General features: G+C 43.5%; 1 protein-coding gene across 1 annotated transcript in view; it reads right to left on the reverse strand.

Moving 5' to 3' along the window:
• The window catches only part of ccdc6 (coiled-coil domain containing 6), a 29691-nt gene extending 12623 nt beyond the window's left edge, over positions 1 to 17068 (reverse strand). The window contains 2 exon segments of the mRNA NM_001247986.2: positions 1543 to 1692; positions 16655 to 17068. Of these exon segments, the coding sequence (NP_001234915.1) occupies positions 1543 to 1692; positions 16655 to 16915 (411 nt within the window). The 5' untranslated portion in view covers positions 16916 to 17068.
• Between the last annotated feature and the right edge of the window lie 914 nt (positions 17069 to 17982).

The following is a 17982-nucleotide window of genomic DNA, read 5'->3' on the forward strand; positions in this document are numbered from 1 at the left end:
GTTCTGACTAACTGTGTGCTATTGGTAGGGTAAATAAGACCCTAGCAACCAGATATCTGCTGAAATACCAAACTAAAGAGCTTCTGAAAAAAAGCTGAATAACTGAACCATAAAAAATGAAGACCAAATGCAAATGCCTCAGAATAGCAATGTCTACATTATGTATGTATGTATATCTTTATTTATTAAGTGCTACGTAAACTAAAGGTTAATTTAAAGGTGAACTACCCCTTTAAAATGTTACTGTTTTGTTCTTGTACCAAGTACAATGAACAGTTGGAGATTTGACATGGTGTTTAGGTACCGGTAGTCCAACCACATAGAAGGGACAAATGCTGGGCCGTTAGGGTAACAATAAGGAGTCACATAGGGAAACATAACACAGGAAGGTGTGTGAGTGTGCAGATAGTTTTATGGCAGGTTCTGCTTAAAGGAACAGTAACACCAAAAAAATGAAAGTGTGTTAATGTAATTAAAATACTGTTGCACTGGTAAAACTCATGTGTTTGGTTCAGAAACTCTACTATTGTTTATATAGATTAGCTGCTGAGTAGCCAGGGGGCAGCCATTCAAACTAGAAAAAAAGGAGAAAAGGCCCAGGTTACATAGCAGATAACAGAAGTTCTGTAGAATACAATGGGATTTTATCAATCTGCTATAAAACCTGTGCCGTTTCTCCCTTTTTCCAGCTTGAATGCCCCCATGGTACACAGCAGCTTTGTTTATATAAACTATAGTAGCGTGTCTGGAGCAAACACCCCAGTTGTACCAGTGCAGGAACGGCTGCCCCCGGGGCTACACAGCGGGGTATTTATATAAACTATAGTAGGGTTTCTGTAGCAAACACCCCAGTTGTACCAGTGCAGGAATGGCTGCCCCCGGGGCTACACAGCGGGGTATTTATATAAACTATAGTAGGGTTTCTGTAGCAAACACCCCAGCTGTACCAGTGCAGGAATGGCTGCCCCCGGGGCTACACAGCGGGGTATTTATATAAACTATAGTAGGGTTTCTGTAGCAAACACCCCAGTTGTACCAGTGCAGGAATGGCTGCCCCCGGGGCTACACAGCGGGGTATTTATATAAACTATAGTAGGGCTTCTGTAGCAAACACCCCAGTTGTACCAGTGCAGGAATGGCTGCCCCCGGGGCTACACAGCGGGGTATTTATATAAACTATAGTAGGGTTTCTGTAGCAAACACCCCAGTTGTACCAGTTCTGGGCAACAGTACATTATATTCTAACTACTTTGATACATTTTCATTTTTTGGTGTTACTATTCCTTTAAGTCCCGGCCATCTTTAACAAATCCTCAATGTCTGTGCCAGCCACGAAAGTTAAATGTTTACTCTAGGTAGTGCTTACAATTTAGCGGGCCCTGCTAAATGGCTCTAAAAAGAGGATATTCCTTAGGATATTTGGCAGTAAAGGGTAAAATATTCCAGAATCAGTCCAAGCACCATAAGGAAAGAAAGCAGAGCCTGGAGACGCCAGTTTAGCCGCAGCTCCAGAAATCACTAATGAGGGAAAGCACCAATCACCTGCATGAGTTTGCGGGACAGTTCGTTAGTGAGGAACTCCTCTTCTTTCTCATAGTTGACGGCGAGGGTTTCCTTCTCTTTCTGCAAAGCTTGGATCTTTTTAAACAGCGTATTGCTGATGAACTCCTCTTCCTGCTCTGCCCGCGCTTGCTGGGGAAAAAAAATAATAATACAAAAAATTAGTATAATGCCAGATAATCTATCTGAAAGTAACCTGTAGCTTTTTTCATAGGGCAGTTTTTGAATTCATGTTAACAGATAAAAGATGGGTGAACACAGCAGAGCCAATAGCAACCAAACAGCAATATAAACCCGGCAATTATTTTTACATGTTCAGGATTGGAATATATAGTCATGTCAACTTCATTTTGCTTTTTCTGGTCCTTTAAAATGCAAAGATACTTCAAGTCACATGGGGTTCCCTGGCCTGCAGCCTTGTGCCTTTATATGGGCACAGAACCCCTCAGTGACTGCTAATATCCTTATCATTTACAGTAGGGGGTACATTATCCCTTATAATACATGAGTGATACTCAGAGTTCCCTGTATAACTCAGCCTGCAGCCTTGTGCCTTTATATGGTCACAGAACCTCTCAGTGACTGCTAATATCCTTATCATTTACAGTAGGGGGTACATTATCCCTTATAATACATGAGTGATACTCAGAGTTCCCTGTATAACTCAGCCTGCAGCCTTGTGCCTTTATATGGGCACAGAACCCCTCAGTGACTGCTAATATCCTTATCATTTACAGTAGGGGGTACATTATCCCTTATAATACATGAGTGATACTCAGAGTTCCCTGTATAACTCAGCCTGCAGCCTTGTGCCTTTATATGGGCACAGAAAGCCTCACAACCTAATTTCCACCCCTAACAAACCTGTTTAACTTTAGGGATATCACCTAAGAGCCAATGCTTACAGCGGAAGTGCTGTAAGTGCTATAACTGAATACACAGACAAATCACACCTAGGAATGAGAACACCTCGTATAAACTAGTTTTGTTCAGTTTGTTAGAAGATATGGCCAGTCACAGCCCGCGCACAGAGTATAAAGTCTTTTCATGCTGAGCCAAAAAAGCCTGAACCTGAAGAAGTGCCTTAAGGAGAGGAGGGCCCGGCGTGATGCTCGTATGAGTGAGTGCAGGTATGAAAGTCAGACATTTCCAATCTCCATACCTTATGGCCACAGACACCACCACCATTAAAACATGTGACGCTGGGAGAGCGGGGACTTGCAGCTGCCCAAGCAGCAAACACAATGAGTGGAAGGAGAAGAATCCAGGGCCAAAAGACCGATTACAGGAAAATTAGTCACTGAAAACATTTATTCCTTTAGCGGAAACTAATGTCCCATTATTTTCAATTTCCAGAAATCCATATTATCTGTATCCCACCAAACCAGGTGACTCAAATGTTTGGCCTTGTGCCCATTCAGTGGACACTATTGTGCGGATAAGCCTTAAAGGAACACTGTCATGGGAAAATGTGTTTTTTGGGGATTTTTTTTCCCCAAAACCCATAAGTTAATAGAGCTTCTCCAGCAGAATCCTGCATTGTAATCTGTTTTTCAAAAACACAGATTTTTTTTTATATTTAATTTTGAAAATTCACATGGGTCTAGCCATATTCTTCATTTCCCAGGGTGCCACAGCCATGTGACCTGTGCTCTGATAAACTTCAGGCTCACTTTACTGCTGGGAGAAAGATAGCAGCTCCCAGTAGGTATCTGAATAGCACTCAATAGTAAGAAATCCAAGTCCGGCTTGGGACTCCTCCAGTTGCATGGGAGTAGGAGAAACAATAGGTTAGCTGAAAGCAGTTCTAATGTGTAGCGCTGGCTGAAAGCTCAGACTCAGGCACAATGCACTGAGATGGCGCCTACACACCAATATTACAGCTACAAATACATTTGTTGGTTCAAGAATAAAAGTTTAAATGGCAGAGGGAATTATTTGCTATGTAAACAGTGTCATTTAGAAATAAAAGGTACCCCATAAAAATCATGACAGCAAATGAAGCGGTAGGACTCCAGGCAAGCAGTTCTGTTAGCAGCGATATTACCTGTAGTACTGCTGCATGGCACTGACAAAAGCCTATAAAAGCTCCAGCTGCAGCGACAGAGTCCCATCCCGGTGCACCAATGGGGTTCTGGGCAGGCAGCTGTGCCTGACTCCCCTGCTGCGCCACTCATACAAGATCCCCATAGCAACTGATCACTGCAGGCTCTAATCACTACAGTTTCATTAACTACACAAACATCTGCCTTTGGCACCACCATCACCCTGGAGGATAGAAATTCTGTGCCAATAGAGACACGGCATGCAAAGGTGCCTCCCCTACATAAACAGCTCCATTACAGACTTCTGCCACAGTCATAAGCCGCCGCTCCAACGTTGTTTCTATTTATATACAAAGGTCTAGGAAGATATAATACTATTCTTATATAGGTATGTAATCTGTTATCCAGAAACCCATTATATATAAGAACAACATTTTCTATAGACTCCATTATAATAAAAAAAATAAAATATTTTAAAATGGTTTCCTTTTTCTCTGTAATAATAAAACAGTACCTGTACTTGATCCCAACTAATATTTAATTACCCCTTATTGGGGGCAGAACCATCCTTTTGGGTTTATTTCATGTTTAAATGAATTCCTTTTCTCTGTAATAATAAAACAGTACCTGTACTTGATCCCAACTAAGATATAATTACCCCTTATTGGGGCAGAACAGCCCTATTGGGTTTATTTCATGGTTAAATGATTCCCTTTTCTCTGTAATAATAAAACAGTACCTGTAATTGATCCCAACTAAGATATAATTACCCCTTATTGGGGGCAGAACCATCCTTTTGGGTTTATTTCATGTTTAAATGAATTCCTTTTCTCTGTAATAATAAAACAGTACCTGTACTTGATCCCAACTAAGATATAATTACCCCTTATTGGGGCAGAACAGCCCTATTGGGTTTATTTCATGGTTAAATGATTCCCTTTTCTCTGTAATAATAAAACAGTACCTGTAATTGATCCCAACTAAGATATAATTACCCCTTATTGGGGCAGAACAGCCCTATTGGGTTTATTTAATGGTTAAATGATTCCCTTTTCTCTGTAATAATAAAACAGTACCTGTAATTGATCCCAACTAAGATAGAATCAATGCTTATTGGAGGCAAAACAATCCTATTGGGTTTATTAGTTATTTAAATGATTTTTAGCAGACTTAAGGTATGGAGATCAAAATTATGGAAAGATCCCTTATCTGAAAAACCCCAGGTCCCGAGCATTCTGGATAACAGGTCCCATACCTGTACTGCTAAAAAAAAAAAAGCTCTAATAACAAACAGAACCCTGGATTGGGCGAATTCCTACTGAATACAGTGCCAACAAGCAGCACCAATTCCTGTGCCCAGTTTTTATATGAGGGTATAAGGCAGAGCCATTGGCAGAGCTGCTATTATAGGACAAAGGACAAAATATAGACTTATTATCCCAGAGCTATGTTAAGCTGGACATTTCAGTAACGTTTACCATTCACATCAGTCCCTGTCCCACTGGAGCTTATGATATTCACACAGAGGCACATGGTTTGGTATATATAATGTACAGAGTCTGAACCCACTGTGTAAGCATTCCAGGCTTATAGATATAAATACAATGAAAAAAACCTCTTTCTATGTGCCACGCTACAGAAAGAACACTCGACTCCCTTTGGCAGCAACCTGCACATGTAATGGAAGAAAAACTATAAACACCTCCAAAACTGGCAGCCAGGCCGCCCCAACGAGCCCCGGTGCAAGGCAAAAGGAGCGGAACGCTGCTCATTTATTCATGATAAAAGCAAATGGACAAATTGTTTGGTTTCAGACTCTCCATTTGCTTTTGTCATTAATAAATAAGAGCCACGTCTAATTTTACATTGGCAAAGAGCACTCTGCGGATAGCGAAGTCCTTGCCAGGCTGACTTACTAGGAAGCCATTGATGTGGCGGCCCTGCTTGTTCCTGAAGGCCGATGTGAGTCTGTAACAGATACGATTACAGTTACGACTACTGAATGCAGTCACAAAGGTTTACAATGCAGATTTACAGCATAATATACATTAAAAAAAGAACACTGCAGATTCAAGAGCTCCTTGAGGTGATGGCAGATTCATATTCTGGACAGAACAAAACAGGTAAATGCAGTATACCATGGATACATGGAGTATGCTTCCCCTTTAAAAGTGTGCATGTAACTTTAATAGGTCATCTATCAGAGACACACTTGTACAAAGTGACTGTCTGAAAGAAACAGAATGAGCCTCTTGTGTGTGTGGAGTGGGGGACAAAGAACTGAAAACACACGATAAACACTCATGGGACAGGATGGCAAGCACTTGATAGAATGATTACAAGGACTGGAACAAAATGGCAAAAACATGTGACAGATCAATCAGAAGGAGAGGGAAACAAGAGGGAACGTGCTGCACACAACGCCAATAGTAGTAAAGCACAACAGTATGGCAGAATGGGACAGGACGATAAGAACCTGTGGGATAGAATGATTACTGCTGAGGCAGCCATACACGGGCCCACTATGTTTCCTCTCCACCCTATTTGCCCAAGCCCTGAATGGGCAGATAGTGTACGAAAAGCCACATGCACAGTATAGCCGTCCTCTTATTTTTTCAGACTCCAGTATTTCAGTTCAGCTAACTCCTTTTCCTAAAGGGGTGGTTTAGTATGTTATAGAAAGAACAATTCTATCTTTATTATTTATGTCTTACAGTTTATGAATTATTTGCCTTCTTCTTCAAACTCTTTGTAGCTTTCAAATAGGGGTCACTGACCCCGGCAGCCAAAAACTATTGCTCTGTGAGGCTACAGCTTTATTGTTATTACTTTTTTTTTTCAGTCTCTCATTCAAACCACCCCCTGGTTGCTAAGGTAATTTGGCCCCTAGCAACCAGATAGCTGTTAAAACTCCAAACTGGAGAGTTGCTGAACAATTATTGAACTAATTAAAAAGCTACAAAGAAAAAAGGAAGACCAACTGCAATTTGTCTCAGAATATTACTCTCTACATCACACTAAAAGTTAACTCAAAGGTGAACAACCCCTTTAACCAGACTGCCGCTCCTGTTGCAGAACTATATAGCATGGGCGTTATATTAGAGATTGTAGGATACCTGACACCGCAGAACTTTGCTGCAATTCGTATTTATTTGTTTGTTACACCAGGACTTTGTTCTGCAGTGTAAGGTGCCCTACATTCTCTAATGTTGTTGCTCTGATTATTTCTGCAAAACGCACAAATGAATGAAACAATAAGGTCATTGGCTAATTACATTTTCCAACCTGCCCCATACCAGGACATGGGATACTGGTCAGCTTGAGAGGGGGCAACATATCCATAACAATAATTGTATTAAACTTAGTTTCTCTATATTACTGGTACAGGTATGGGATCTATTATCCAGAATGCTCTGGGGTTTTCCAGATAAGGGATCTTTCCATAATTTGGATCTCCATAACTTAAGTCTGCTAAAAATCATTTAAATATTGAACAAAACCGAATAGGCTTGTTTGCCTTCAATAAGGGGTAATTATATCTTAGTTGGGATCAAGTACAGGTACTGTTTTATTATTACAGAGAAAAGGGAATCATTTAACCATTAAATAAACCCAATAGGGCTGTTCTGTCCCCAATAAGGGGTAATTATATCTTAGTTGGGATCAAGTACAGGTACTGTTTTATTATTACAGAGAAAAGGGAATCATTTAACCATTAAATAAACCCAATAGGGCTGTTCTGCCCCCATTAAGGGGTAGTTATATCTTAGTTGGGATCAAGTACAGGTACTGTTTTATTATAACAGAGAAAAGGGAATCATTTAACCATGAAATAAACCCAATAGGGCTGTTCTGCCCCCAATAAGGGGTAATTATATCTTAGTTGGGATCAAGTACAGGTACTGTTTTATTATTACAGAGGAAAGGGAATCATTTAACCATTAAATAAACCCAATAGGGCTGTTCTGCCCCCATTAAGGGGTAGTTATATCTTAGTTGGGATCAAGTACAGGTACTGTTTTATTATAACAGAGAAAAGGGAATCATTTAACCATGAAATAAACCCAATAGGGCTGTTCTGCCCCCAATAAGGGGTAATTATATCTTAGTTGGGATCAAGTACAGGTACTGTTTTATTATTACAGAGAAAAAAGAAATCATTTTTAAAATTTAGAATTATTTGCTTATAATGGAGTCTATGGGAGATGGCCTTTCCGTAATTTGGAACTTTCTGGATAACAGGTTTCCGGATAAGGGATCCCATACCTGTACATGTATGGCCAGGTTTAGTAGGATAAAATATGCAGAATGTGGAAAAGAATAATTAGTATAAGAGGGAAACAACACGGAGAAGATGCACGGCAGAAGAATGATTAGAATTAATGAGGAAACTGAGGGACCAATGGGGTCTGATCAGCGACTGCAGCGTATGTTTAACTGCATCTTCCTGCAGACAAATGTATATTAATGTGAGAGAACAGTGAGGAGGAACAGATATAATTAACTGAATGGTAAGAATCGGTGGGAAAGAATTAGCTATTGAGTTAGAGAAATAGAAAGGTAAGCACAGAATGATTACAGGGATCAGAAGCCAAAGGCAGAATGCTAGTACATGCAATTCAATGGCCTGTCTCCTCTCACTCTCTGTAAGGGCAGCCAAGGGCGGCAGCGGAACCTTCTTACTGCAGGGAAGCAGCTGAGTGGCCACAATATGTTCTGATACGGAGGGTAAATAATACAGAGCATTTACAGCCATAAAATATTAAAAAGAACATGTAAAGATATATAGAGTGGAGCGGCACGGTGTTACTCCTGCCAAGCCCAAGCCTGGATTTCAACTTGAGCCTTTCAATAACACTAAATGCTATCCCTTCTGCACTAGCCCTAGCAGTCTGGATACTGTGCCATTGAGCGAGCCACTGATGGGCATAATGAATCAAATAAAAACATAAAAATAAAGGAAATAAAGTGGCCTTTTAAAAGAAAACAATACCTTCAGAATGAATACTTAGCAAACAGATCATTTATATCAATTTAAGTGACCTATTAAAGAATCTCACCAAACTGGAATCTATATCAGTATATATTGCCCTTTTACATCCTTTCCCTTTAGCTGCCATTTTGCTCCCTCAGATCACCTGACAGGAAATGATGCAGCTTTAACTGTAACAGGAAGAAGTGTGGGAGTAACAGACACAGCTCTGTCCATTCATTGGCTGATATGACCTAATGTGTATTGTGTGCCCTTGGTTTGATTGTGAGCACCATGAATTATATGATCCCAGGGGGCGGCCCTTAGTACTTAAAATGGAAGTATACTTTTTTTTTTTTTTTTTTAGATGAAGCAGGGTTTTACATATGAGCTGATTCATGTGATATTTTTTTTTATAGAGACCTACATTGTTCAAAAAGCTTAGACACACCTATTACTCACACAAATACATCAAGCCTTTAAAAATTCCTGCTGTGACTACGCCCAGAGAATAAAATGATGCTGAGAAACATGCATTTTATCAGTGCGAGATACTTTCCACTGGAGGATAATTTCCCTAGTTAATATAGGGGCATATTTGGGGTAAAAACCACAATTATTTAGCTTTTTGCTCAGCAGCTCTCCAGTATGGAAATTCAGCAACTATCTGGTAGCTAGGGTCCAATTTTTACCTAGTGACCAGGCAGTCGAATGAGAGGCAGCTATATGAATACAGGAGGGCCTAAATAGAAAGAAATTGAATAGAAAGTGAAATGTAGCTTCACTGAGCAATAGTTTTTTGGCTCTTGGGGTCAGTAACAGCTATCTAAAAGCTGGAATGAGTCAGAAGAAGAAGGAAATAGTTAAAAAACTATAACAAAAAAGTTGCTAAGAATAGGCCATTCTATAATATACTAAAAGTTAACCTGAAGGTGATTCAGCCTTTAAGCATCCACTAACAACCAATCAGAAGCTGAGAATATGAGGTGGGGGCTGATGCCATAAAGCAAGAGAGACCTGCTGCTTTGTGAATAAAATCAGGGCGCTAACCTTTTGGCTACTTTTCCCTATGGTAACACCAAAGTGCCTCTTCCAGACTGGGTGCACTGGGTGGGGCAGAAGTTGATGTAGGGGGTTTAAGGCATGAAGGTTAACTCTATCCTGCCCTACTCATTCAGCTTTACTTCCCTACATTATTAAGTCTCACGGATAGGTGCTCTGTGCCAAACTAAAAACAGTGGAATTGTTAGAAGATCTGAAAGGTTCCCCTTTCTCTTGATGGGCAAAGCTTGCCACTTGGCATGAACACAGAGCCAACAATACCCACAAGGCACAGAGCTCCTCTCAGATAACATCCAGATACCAGAACAGGGATAGAATTAGCTCTGAAGATGTTGCAGCACTTGTTCCAATGTAAGAAACAGATAAGTATAACAAGGCGCAATGGAGGTGCACAAAACACTAAAACCAGGAGGGTCACCTTAAAATCCGCTCTACTGACGGAGACTCACCGGAACATCTACCTTTGCATTGGTTTTATCACCCATTTTCAAATCAATCTCAAATGGCTGTGCACTTGGTACGTTGCCAACAAGGGGGACCCATAGGGATGTACCTAAAGGACAGTGTTTAACTCCATGAAGATTACATGTCCACGTATAAAACAGCTTAGGCAAAAGCGTCACGGTGCCATTACTTATCTGCCCAGCAACCCACTGTTCTAGACCCTGCCTTGGGCACCCACTCGAGCAGTCAAGCCGACAGATATAATGAGCAGGCCTTACATGATTCCTGCTATACAGTGTCACCATGGTGGGAGCAATGAAGAATCATGTATCACTAAGGGACATCTGACATGCCGGAACGGATTAGATGGCCAGGTTCCGTTTCTGTGCTGCAACTCAGCTTCTTTAGGGCTATTTCTCACATGGTGCCAGTGTGCCCTGAAGCAAAGCCCTCAATCAGCAACCCTGCCAAGTGTATGAATCTCCCTGTGTATTCCTAGCTTCACTGTCACAAACAGCCAATCAAATCAGTGCAAGCCAAGTGGCCAGGAGGGTGCCTGGCTCATAGTCATGCCACCTGCTTTTTTAGACACAAAGCAAACAGTTAAAAAAAAATAAAAGTAAAATGTACCATCCCTAAATGAAAAAGCAGCAGCAATTAAATGACATGGAGCTGCAGCAATAACATGGAGTCATGCAGTGGCCTGTAAGGCAAGATAATATGCCAGATAGGCTTATTTCACAGAGAAATAGTTTTTTGGCTGCCGGGGTAGTGACAGCCATTTAAAAACTGCAGATCTGGAATAAGAAGGCAAATATTCAAAAAACTAACAAATAAATAATAAAGACCAATTGAAAAGTTGCTTAGAATTGATTTTTTTTTTATAAAATTAAAAGTTAATTTAAAAGTGATGACAGTGATATTCTGACACCATTTACAATTGGTTTTCATGTTATATTGTGTTTTTTCAGTTTTTTAGCTTTTTGTTCAGCAGTCCTCCAGTGTGGACTTCAGCAGCTATCTGGTTGCTAGGGTCTTATTTACCCTAGCAACCTGTGGTTTGAATGAGAGCCTGGGAGATGAATAGGGCCTAAAAAAAAACATATGGGATAGAAAGCAACAATAATAAAATTGTAAGCTCCCACAGCCAGTTTTTTTCTTAGCTGCCAGGGTCACTGACCCCCATTTGAAAGCTTAATAAATATAGAAGAGGAAGGCAAATAATTCAAAAACTATTAAAAAAAAATGAAGACCAACTGCAAAGTTGCTAGGGATACAACATTCGATAACATATTAAAAGTTAACTTAATGGTGAACAGGTGAACCACCCCTTTATGACTCCATTAACTAATGCTGATTAGTATACAAAACTGTTCTGGAGATCTCGCTCTGTACAAAATTCAGCTCGGCACAGACTGGCTTGTTTGCTTACCTTGCTGAAGAACCTCATACAGGTATTGATCCGTTATCCAGAAAGTTCCGAATTACAGGAAGGCCATCTCCCATAGAATCCGTTATAAACAATACAGGAGCTTGTACTTGATCCCAACTAAGGTAAAACTAATCCTTACTGAAGGCAAAACCATCCTACTGGGTTTATTTAGGCACACAGATTGCAGGCTCTGCAGACAAGTCATGCTACCACACAACTATTTACACAGTCACTAGGAATATAGGGCATTAGTGTTTGACTCGTTTCCAAGACAATCACATAAGCGGCTGTGTTTGCTTTTAGGTTTTATCACACACAAGACTAAAGCAGTGGCAATCTTTTTCCTCAGGGCAGTTTATCAGGCTTCAAACCCCTTCCTGGGCACACAAGGACACAAAACACCAGCACTAGCGCGGCTAAGGACCCACAAAGCAAGTTAGTCACCTGGGATAGATCGCTGCTAGCCTGGGCAACTAACAACTCCAAAATGCCTTTCCAGGAGTTGTTGCCGGTGGAAAGGCCGACTAATTGCTTCAGCTCTGCAAAGTCGCGCGGAGTTGCCCAAAGGAGGAAACTTTGTGCGACTTTGTAAAGCCAAAGTGATGCATCGCCTTTCCACCGCCAACTTCTATTGTTGCCAGTGGAAGGGCATTTCAGAGCAGTTAGTCGCCTGTTCAAGTCACTCTGTGGGGTCCTTAGCCTTATGGACCTGTTTGTCTGATTTTGAGCAGCTTTAACAAGCATATTAAAGAGATTATTTAGATATACAGGTATGGGATCCCTTATCCGGAAACCAGTTATCCAGAAAGTTTAGAATTAAGAAAAGGCCATCTCCCATAGACTCCATTGTAAGCAAATAATTCTATTTTTTAAAAATGATTTCCTTTTTTTCTGTAATAATAAAACAGTACTTGTACTTGATCCCAACTAAGATATAATTACCCCTTATTGGGGGCAGAACAGCCCTATTGGGTTTATTTAATGGTTAAATGATTCCCTTTTCTCTGTAATAATAAAACAGTACCTGTACTTGATCCCAACTAAGATATAATTACCCCTTATTGGGGCAGAACAGCCCTATTGGGTTTATTTAATGGTTAAATGATTCCCTTTTCTCTGTAATAATAAAACAGTACCTGTACTTGATCCCAACTAAGATATAATTACCCCTTATTGGGGGCAGAACAGCCCTATTGGGTTTATTTCATGGTTAAATGATTCCCTTTTCTCTGTAATAATAAAACAGTACCTGTACTTGATCCCAACTTAAAATGAATCCTTATTGGGGGCAGAACAATACAATTGGGTTTATGTTTAAATTATTTTAATTAGACAATGTATAGATAATGTGCCCTATACCTGTAGTGCCCTGGTCATTTATAGCAAGAGGGGGAGACAACCTATTCCTTCCTGCAGGTCCCCCCACTCCCCAGAAGTATTTCTCCCATCTGCCGCTTGCAATTATTATGGATGAGCTGGGAACTGCAGTTCAGCTAAAACTGAAGGACACTGAAGGCTAGGGAAGGTACATAAAGCATTGTGGGAATATTCCTGCACTGCTGGCATACAAGCTGCACACCGACACAGATACAATGCCAAGGGAAGACTTGCTTAATTACATTAGGCTTCAGGCAAAGACATATTGTGGCATTTAAATGAGCAACAGCCAATATATTCCTTCCAAACCTAAATAAAGTAATGCACCCAGTAGGGAGCCAATAGAGGCGCCCCGGTCAACAATCTACTGAGCTACAGAAAAAGACCTAAATGAGTAAACAATCAGAAACCCACCCAATCTCCTCATGGCACTGAAGGTCACTGGGCAATACCAACCCACCCAATCTCCTTATGGCACAGAAGGCCACTGGGCAATACCAACCCACCCAATCTCCTCATGGCACAGAAGGCCACTGGGCAATACCAACCCACCCAATCTCCTCATGGCACAGAAGGCCACTGGGCAATACCAACCCACCCAATCTCCTCATGGCACAGAAGGCCACTGGGCAATACCAACCCACCCAATCTCCTCATGGCACAGAAGGCCACTGGGCAATACCAACCCACCCAATCTCCTCATGGCACAGAAGGCCACTGGGCAATACCAGCCCACCCAATCTCCTTATGGCACAGAAGGCCACTGGGCAATACCAACCCACCCAATCTCCTCATGGCACAGAAGGCCACTGGGCAATACCAACCCACCCAATCTCCTTATGGCACAGAAGGCCACTGGGCAATACCAACCCACCCAATCTCCTCATGGCACAGAAGGCCACTGGGCAATACCAACCCACCCAATCTCCTCATGGCACTGAAGGCCACTGGGCAATACCAACCCACCCAATCTCTTCATGGCACAGAAGGCCACTGGGCAATACCAACCCACCCAATCTCCTCATGGCACAGAAGGCCACTGGGCAATACCAACCCACCCAATCTCCTTATGGCACAGAAGGCCACTGGGCAATACCAACCCACCCAATCTCTTCATGGCACAGAAGGCCACTGGGCAATACCAACCCACCCAATCTCCTCATGGCACAGAAGGCCACTGGGCAATACCAACCCACCCAATCTCCTTATGGCACAGAAGGCCACTGGGCAATACCAACCCACCCAATCTCCTCATGGCACAGAAGGCCACTGGGCAATACCAACCCACCCAATCTCCTCATGGCACTGAAGGCCACTGGGCAATACCAACCCACCCAATCTCCTCATGGCACAGAAGGCCACTGGGCAATACCAACCCACCCAATCTCCTCATGGCACAGAAGGCCACTGGGCAATACCAACCCACCCAATCTCCTCATGGCACAGAAGGCCACTGGGCAATACCAGCCCACCCAATCTCCTTATGGCACAGAAGGCCACTGGGCAATACCAACCCACCCAATCTCCTCATGGTACAGAAGGCCACTGGGCAATACCAACCCACCCAATCTCCTCATGGCACAGAAGGCCACTGGGCAATACCAACCCACCCAATCTCCTCATGGCACTGAAGGCCACTGGGCAATACCAACCCACCCAATCTCCTCATGGCACTGAAGGCCACTGGGCAATACCAACCCACCCAATCTCCTTATGGCACAGAAGGCCACTGGGCAACACCAACCCACCCAATCTCTTCATGGCACTGTAGGCCACTGGGAACAAAGAACATGCATTGTGGCACTGCCAGGCATAAAAAGCAGAGCTTGTATGATGGGCATGAAGCCATTAGCAGGGTGCCCCAGTCTGGAGAAGGTATATATGGTCCAAACTGGCAAAAATTACTCTTTACTTTGCAAATGTACAGCCCTGAAGTCAGTTCAGAGCCCACTTTTACCTGCTAAGAACCGCTGGCTACACACAGACTAGCAAATCATAAAAATCTACATTTGCTTTACCCTTAAAGCCATACCTATGCCACGAAACCCTGATCCCATGACCAGCGACGCATGTCAGTTCCATCTCTACATGCCCACTGTATGCCCCCCCCCCCACACTGAGCCATAACCATGTCTGTGTATATCAGCTCAGCTCCTGACAACCCATTTACGCCGACCACCCGTATTCCACATGTATGTCTTACCACTCCCATGCCGACCTTATATCTGCTTATAACAAACCCTATCCTATATCTGTATCTGCTCCCATCACCCCCATGTCACTCCTATAGCCAACTGTATGTCTTCTCAATCTACCCATCCCCACTTCCATTCTGCTCCCATTTATCCCATTCTTATGTTTGTTTTAATAAATCCAACTCTATATGTTCTCCCACCTACTCACCCCAACTTTATATCTGTATCTCTAACACCAATTACAGCCCTGTTAGTGATATATCCAGGCTTGACTATATATCTCCCACCTACCCCTTCCCAGCTGCAAGTGGGCTCCAACTACCCCCAAATGTCACACTCAATACCATCTCTAGATGAACTACCATAACACCCAGCTCTTATCAACCATACCCAGCACTGACTCCTCCAACATGTAATCCTGTGTCCCCACCCTTCTCTGCCAATTCAACTAATCACTTGAGCCCAACTCTTGCCTGTTTTGCCCCCACCTTTTCTCTAGAGCCACCCTCCATGCTGGGCCTTTTCAGACAGGAATTCCGAAAAATGACTTCTTACTTGAACTAAAAGCTGTAGTTTAAGGGTGAAGACACACGGAGCTACTAGTAGCAGCTACTTGTCACGGCTACTAAATAGACAATGCTGATCATTTACTGATAACTGTATCTATGTGTGTTTTAGCAGAGGCAATTCTCAGTATTGTCTATGGCACATTATTTTCTGGAGTTTTGTAGCCATGAAAAAGTAGCTGCTACTAGTAGCTCTGTGTGTCTTCCCCCTAACTGTAACTCACAGTTCATGTGGGAATTGGGTGGGTTTCATTTCAATCACAAAATAAGACATTCCATTTAGAAATACTACAAATATGCAAGCCCTGTTACACAATGGAATAAGTAGGTCTACATGTGACATTTTCTGTGGATGCTGGGGCCAATGGCAAATTTCCTCTCTGACCTCCAATATAAATCAGCCTTTCCCCAATTGACAATATGCGAAAGTGAAGGCGTGGGAAGGGTGCTGTGGGAGCGGGGAGGGTGCTGTGGGAGCGGGGAGGGTGCTGTGGGAGCGGGGAGGGTGCTGTGGGAGCGGGGAGGGTGCTGTGGGAGCGGGGAGGGTGCTGAAGGTGCGGGAAGGGTGCTGAAGGTGCGGGAAGGGTGCTGTGGGAGCGGGAAGGGTGCTGTGGGAGCGGGAAGGGTGTTGAAGGTGCGGAAGGGTGCTGTGGGAGCGTGATGGGTGTTGAAGGTGCGGAAGGGTGCTGTGGGAAGGGTGCTGTGGGAGCGGGAAGGGTGCTGTGGGAGCGGGAAGGGTGCTGTGGGAGTGTGATGGGTGCTGAAGGTGCGGAAGGGTGCTGTGGGAGTGGGAAGGGTGCTGCCAATTGTATCCCAGTAAGATCTGGCAGGCCCACAGGTTGCCCCCCTGCCCCCCCCCTCAGCCCCCCATCAACCCCCCCCCCCAGGCCCCCCATCACCCCCCCCCCAGGCCCCCCATCACCCCCCCCCCCAGGCCCCCCATCACCCCCCCCCCCAGGCCCCCCATCAGCCCCTCTCCAGGCCCCCCATCAGCCCCTTACAATTGTGACGCTGGCTTTGCGCAGGTCGCGGTTCTCCTCCTGCAGGGCTTTGCACTTCAGCTTGTACGTCTCCAGCTCGATCTTCAGCACCTTGTTCTCCTGCTGCAGGGAGGCCAGCCGGTTAGTGAGCTCCTCCAGGCGGAAGGGCGAGATGACGATGCCGGACTTGCCCGAAGATGAAGAAGCCGGGGAACAGGTCTGCATGGCTGTCGTGCTATTGCCGGCCCCGTCGGTGTCGCTCTCGCTGGCGCTGTCCGCCATTGCCGAGGTGGGAGGGGCAGGCGGGGAAAGGGATGACACAGGGCAGGAGGCAGCAGCGGCGAGACACTCACTCGCACTCCTCTGCGCATGTGCGCCAACAGCGAGCGTCAGGCAGGCCGAGAGGGAGCCGCGCCTAATGCGCCAGCAGAGCTGCCTGCTCACAGCGACACCTGCAGGGGGGCGGAGAAACTGCGCTGATATTCTGGAGGGATTGCTCCTTTCTCTGATAGTGAATAACGGAGGCCTCTGTTATAAGATTTATTAGAGAATTCCCATGGGGCTCATTTTTTTACCATGGGCAAGGGCTACAAAAGGTTATACATTGTATTCTAATGGTAATGTTGTTACGCTCATCTTCAGGGTTAGTTGAAGGGAATGTAAACCTAAAGATCCCATTGGCATATTGAATGAAAATGTCATTCTAAACTACTTTTCAGGACACATTTTCAGTGGTTTTAAGGGTATTTGTAGATGTAATTGTCACAGAAAGTAGCATCTGTCTTTCACATGCAATGCTCTGCGCTGCTGGTTCTGACTCCTGAAACAATGTAGCAGAAGCCAGTTGATTTGTAGATGTAATTGTCACAGAAAGTAGCATCTGTCTTTCGCATGCAATGCTCTGCGCTGCTGGTTCTGACTCCTGAAACAATGTAGCAGAAGCCAGTTGATTACCAGACCTTGTGAAGAAACATGCAAGGCATTGCGGCAAATGGAGTCTTGGCTTTAAAAGAGCTTGCTTCTGCTACATTGTTTCAAAAGTCTGATTGTGCAGTGCAGGAATAGTAGTAAGCAGCAGCAGCAATCAAACCAAAGGAGCAGGTTGGACTCCTGCCTCTTTTTTTTTTTTCTCAATGCGTTGTCTTTTATTAAGCAGTTTAGCAAGGTACATACATTCATACAGTGAAAATTGTACAATGGTATAAATAAGCTTATAGTGGTACAGATTGCATACATTTGCGTTATTTCCAGGGGGGTTTTGCACTTTGGGAGGTCTCCCCTTTTGGGGTCAGAGTTAGCCTGCTTTAGGTTAGGGTGTAAGGGTAAAGATACGTGGGGGGCTAGATATT

The sequence above is a fragment of the Xenopus tropicalis genome, chromosome 7 (genome assembly GCF_000004195.4).
Source record: "Xenopus tropicalis strain Nigerian chromosome 7, UCB_Xtro_10.0, whole genome shotgun sequence".
Taxonomy (NCBI): Eukaryota; Metazoa; Chordata; class Amphibia; order Anura; family Pipidae; genus Xenopus; species Xenopus tropicalis.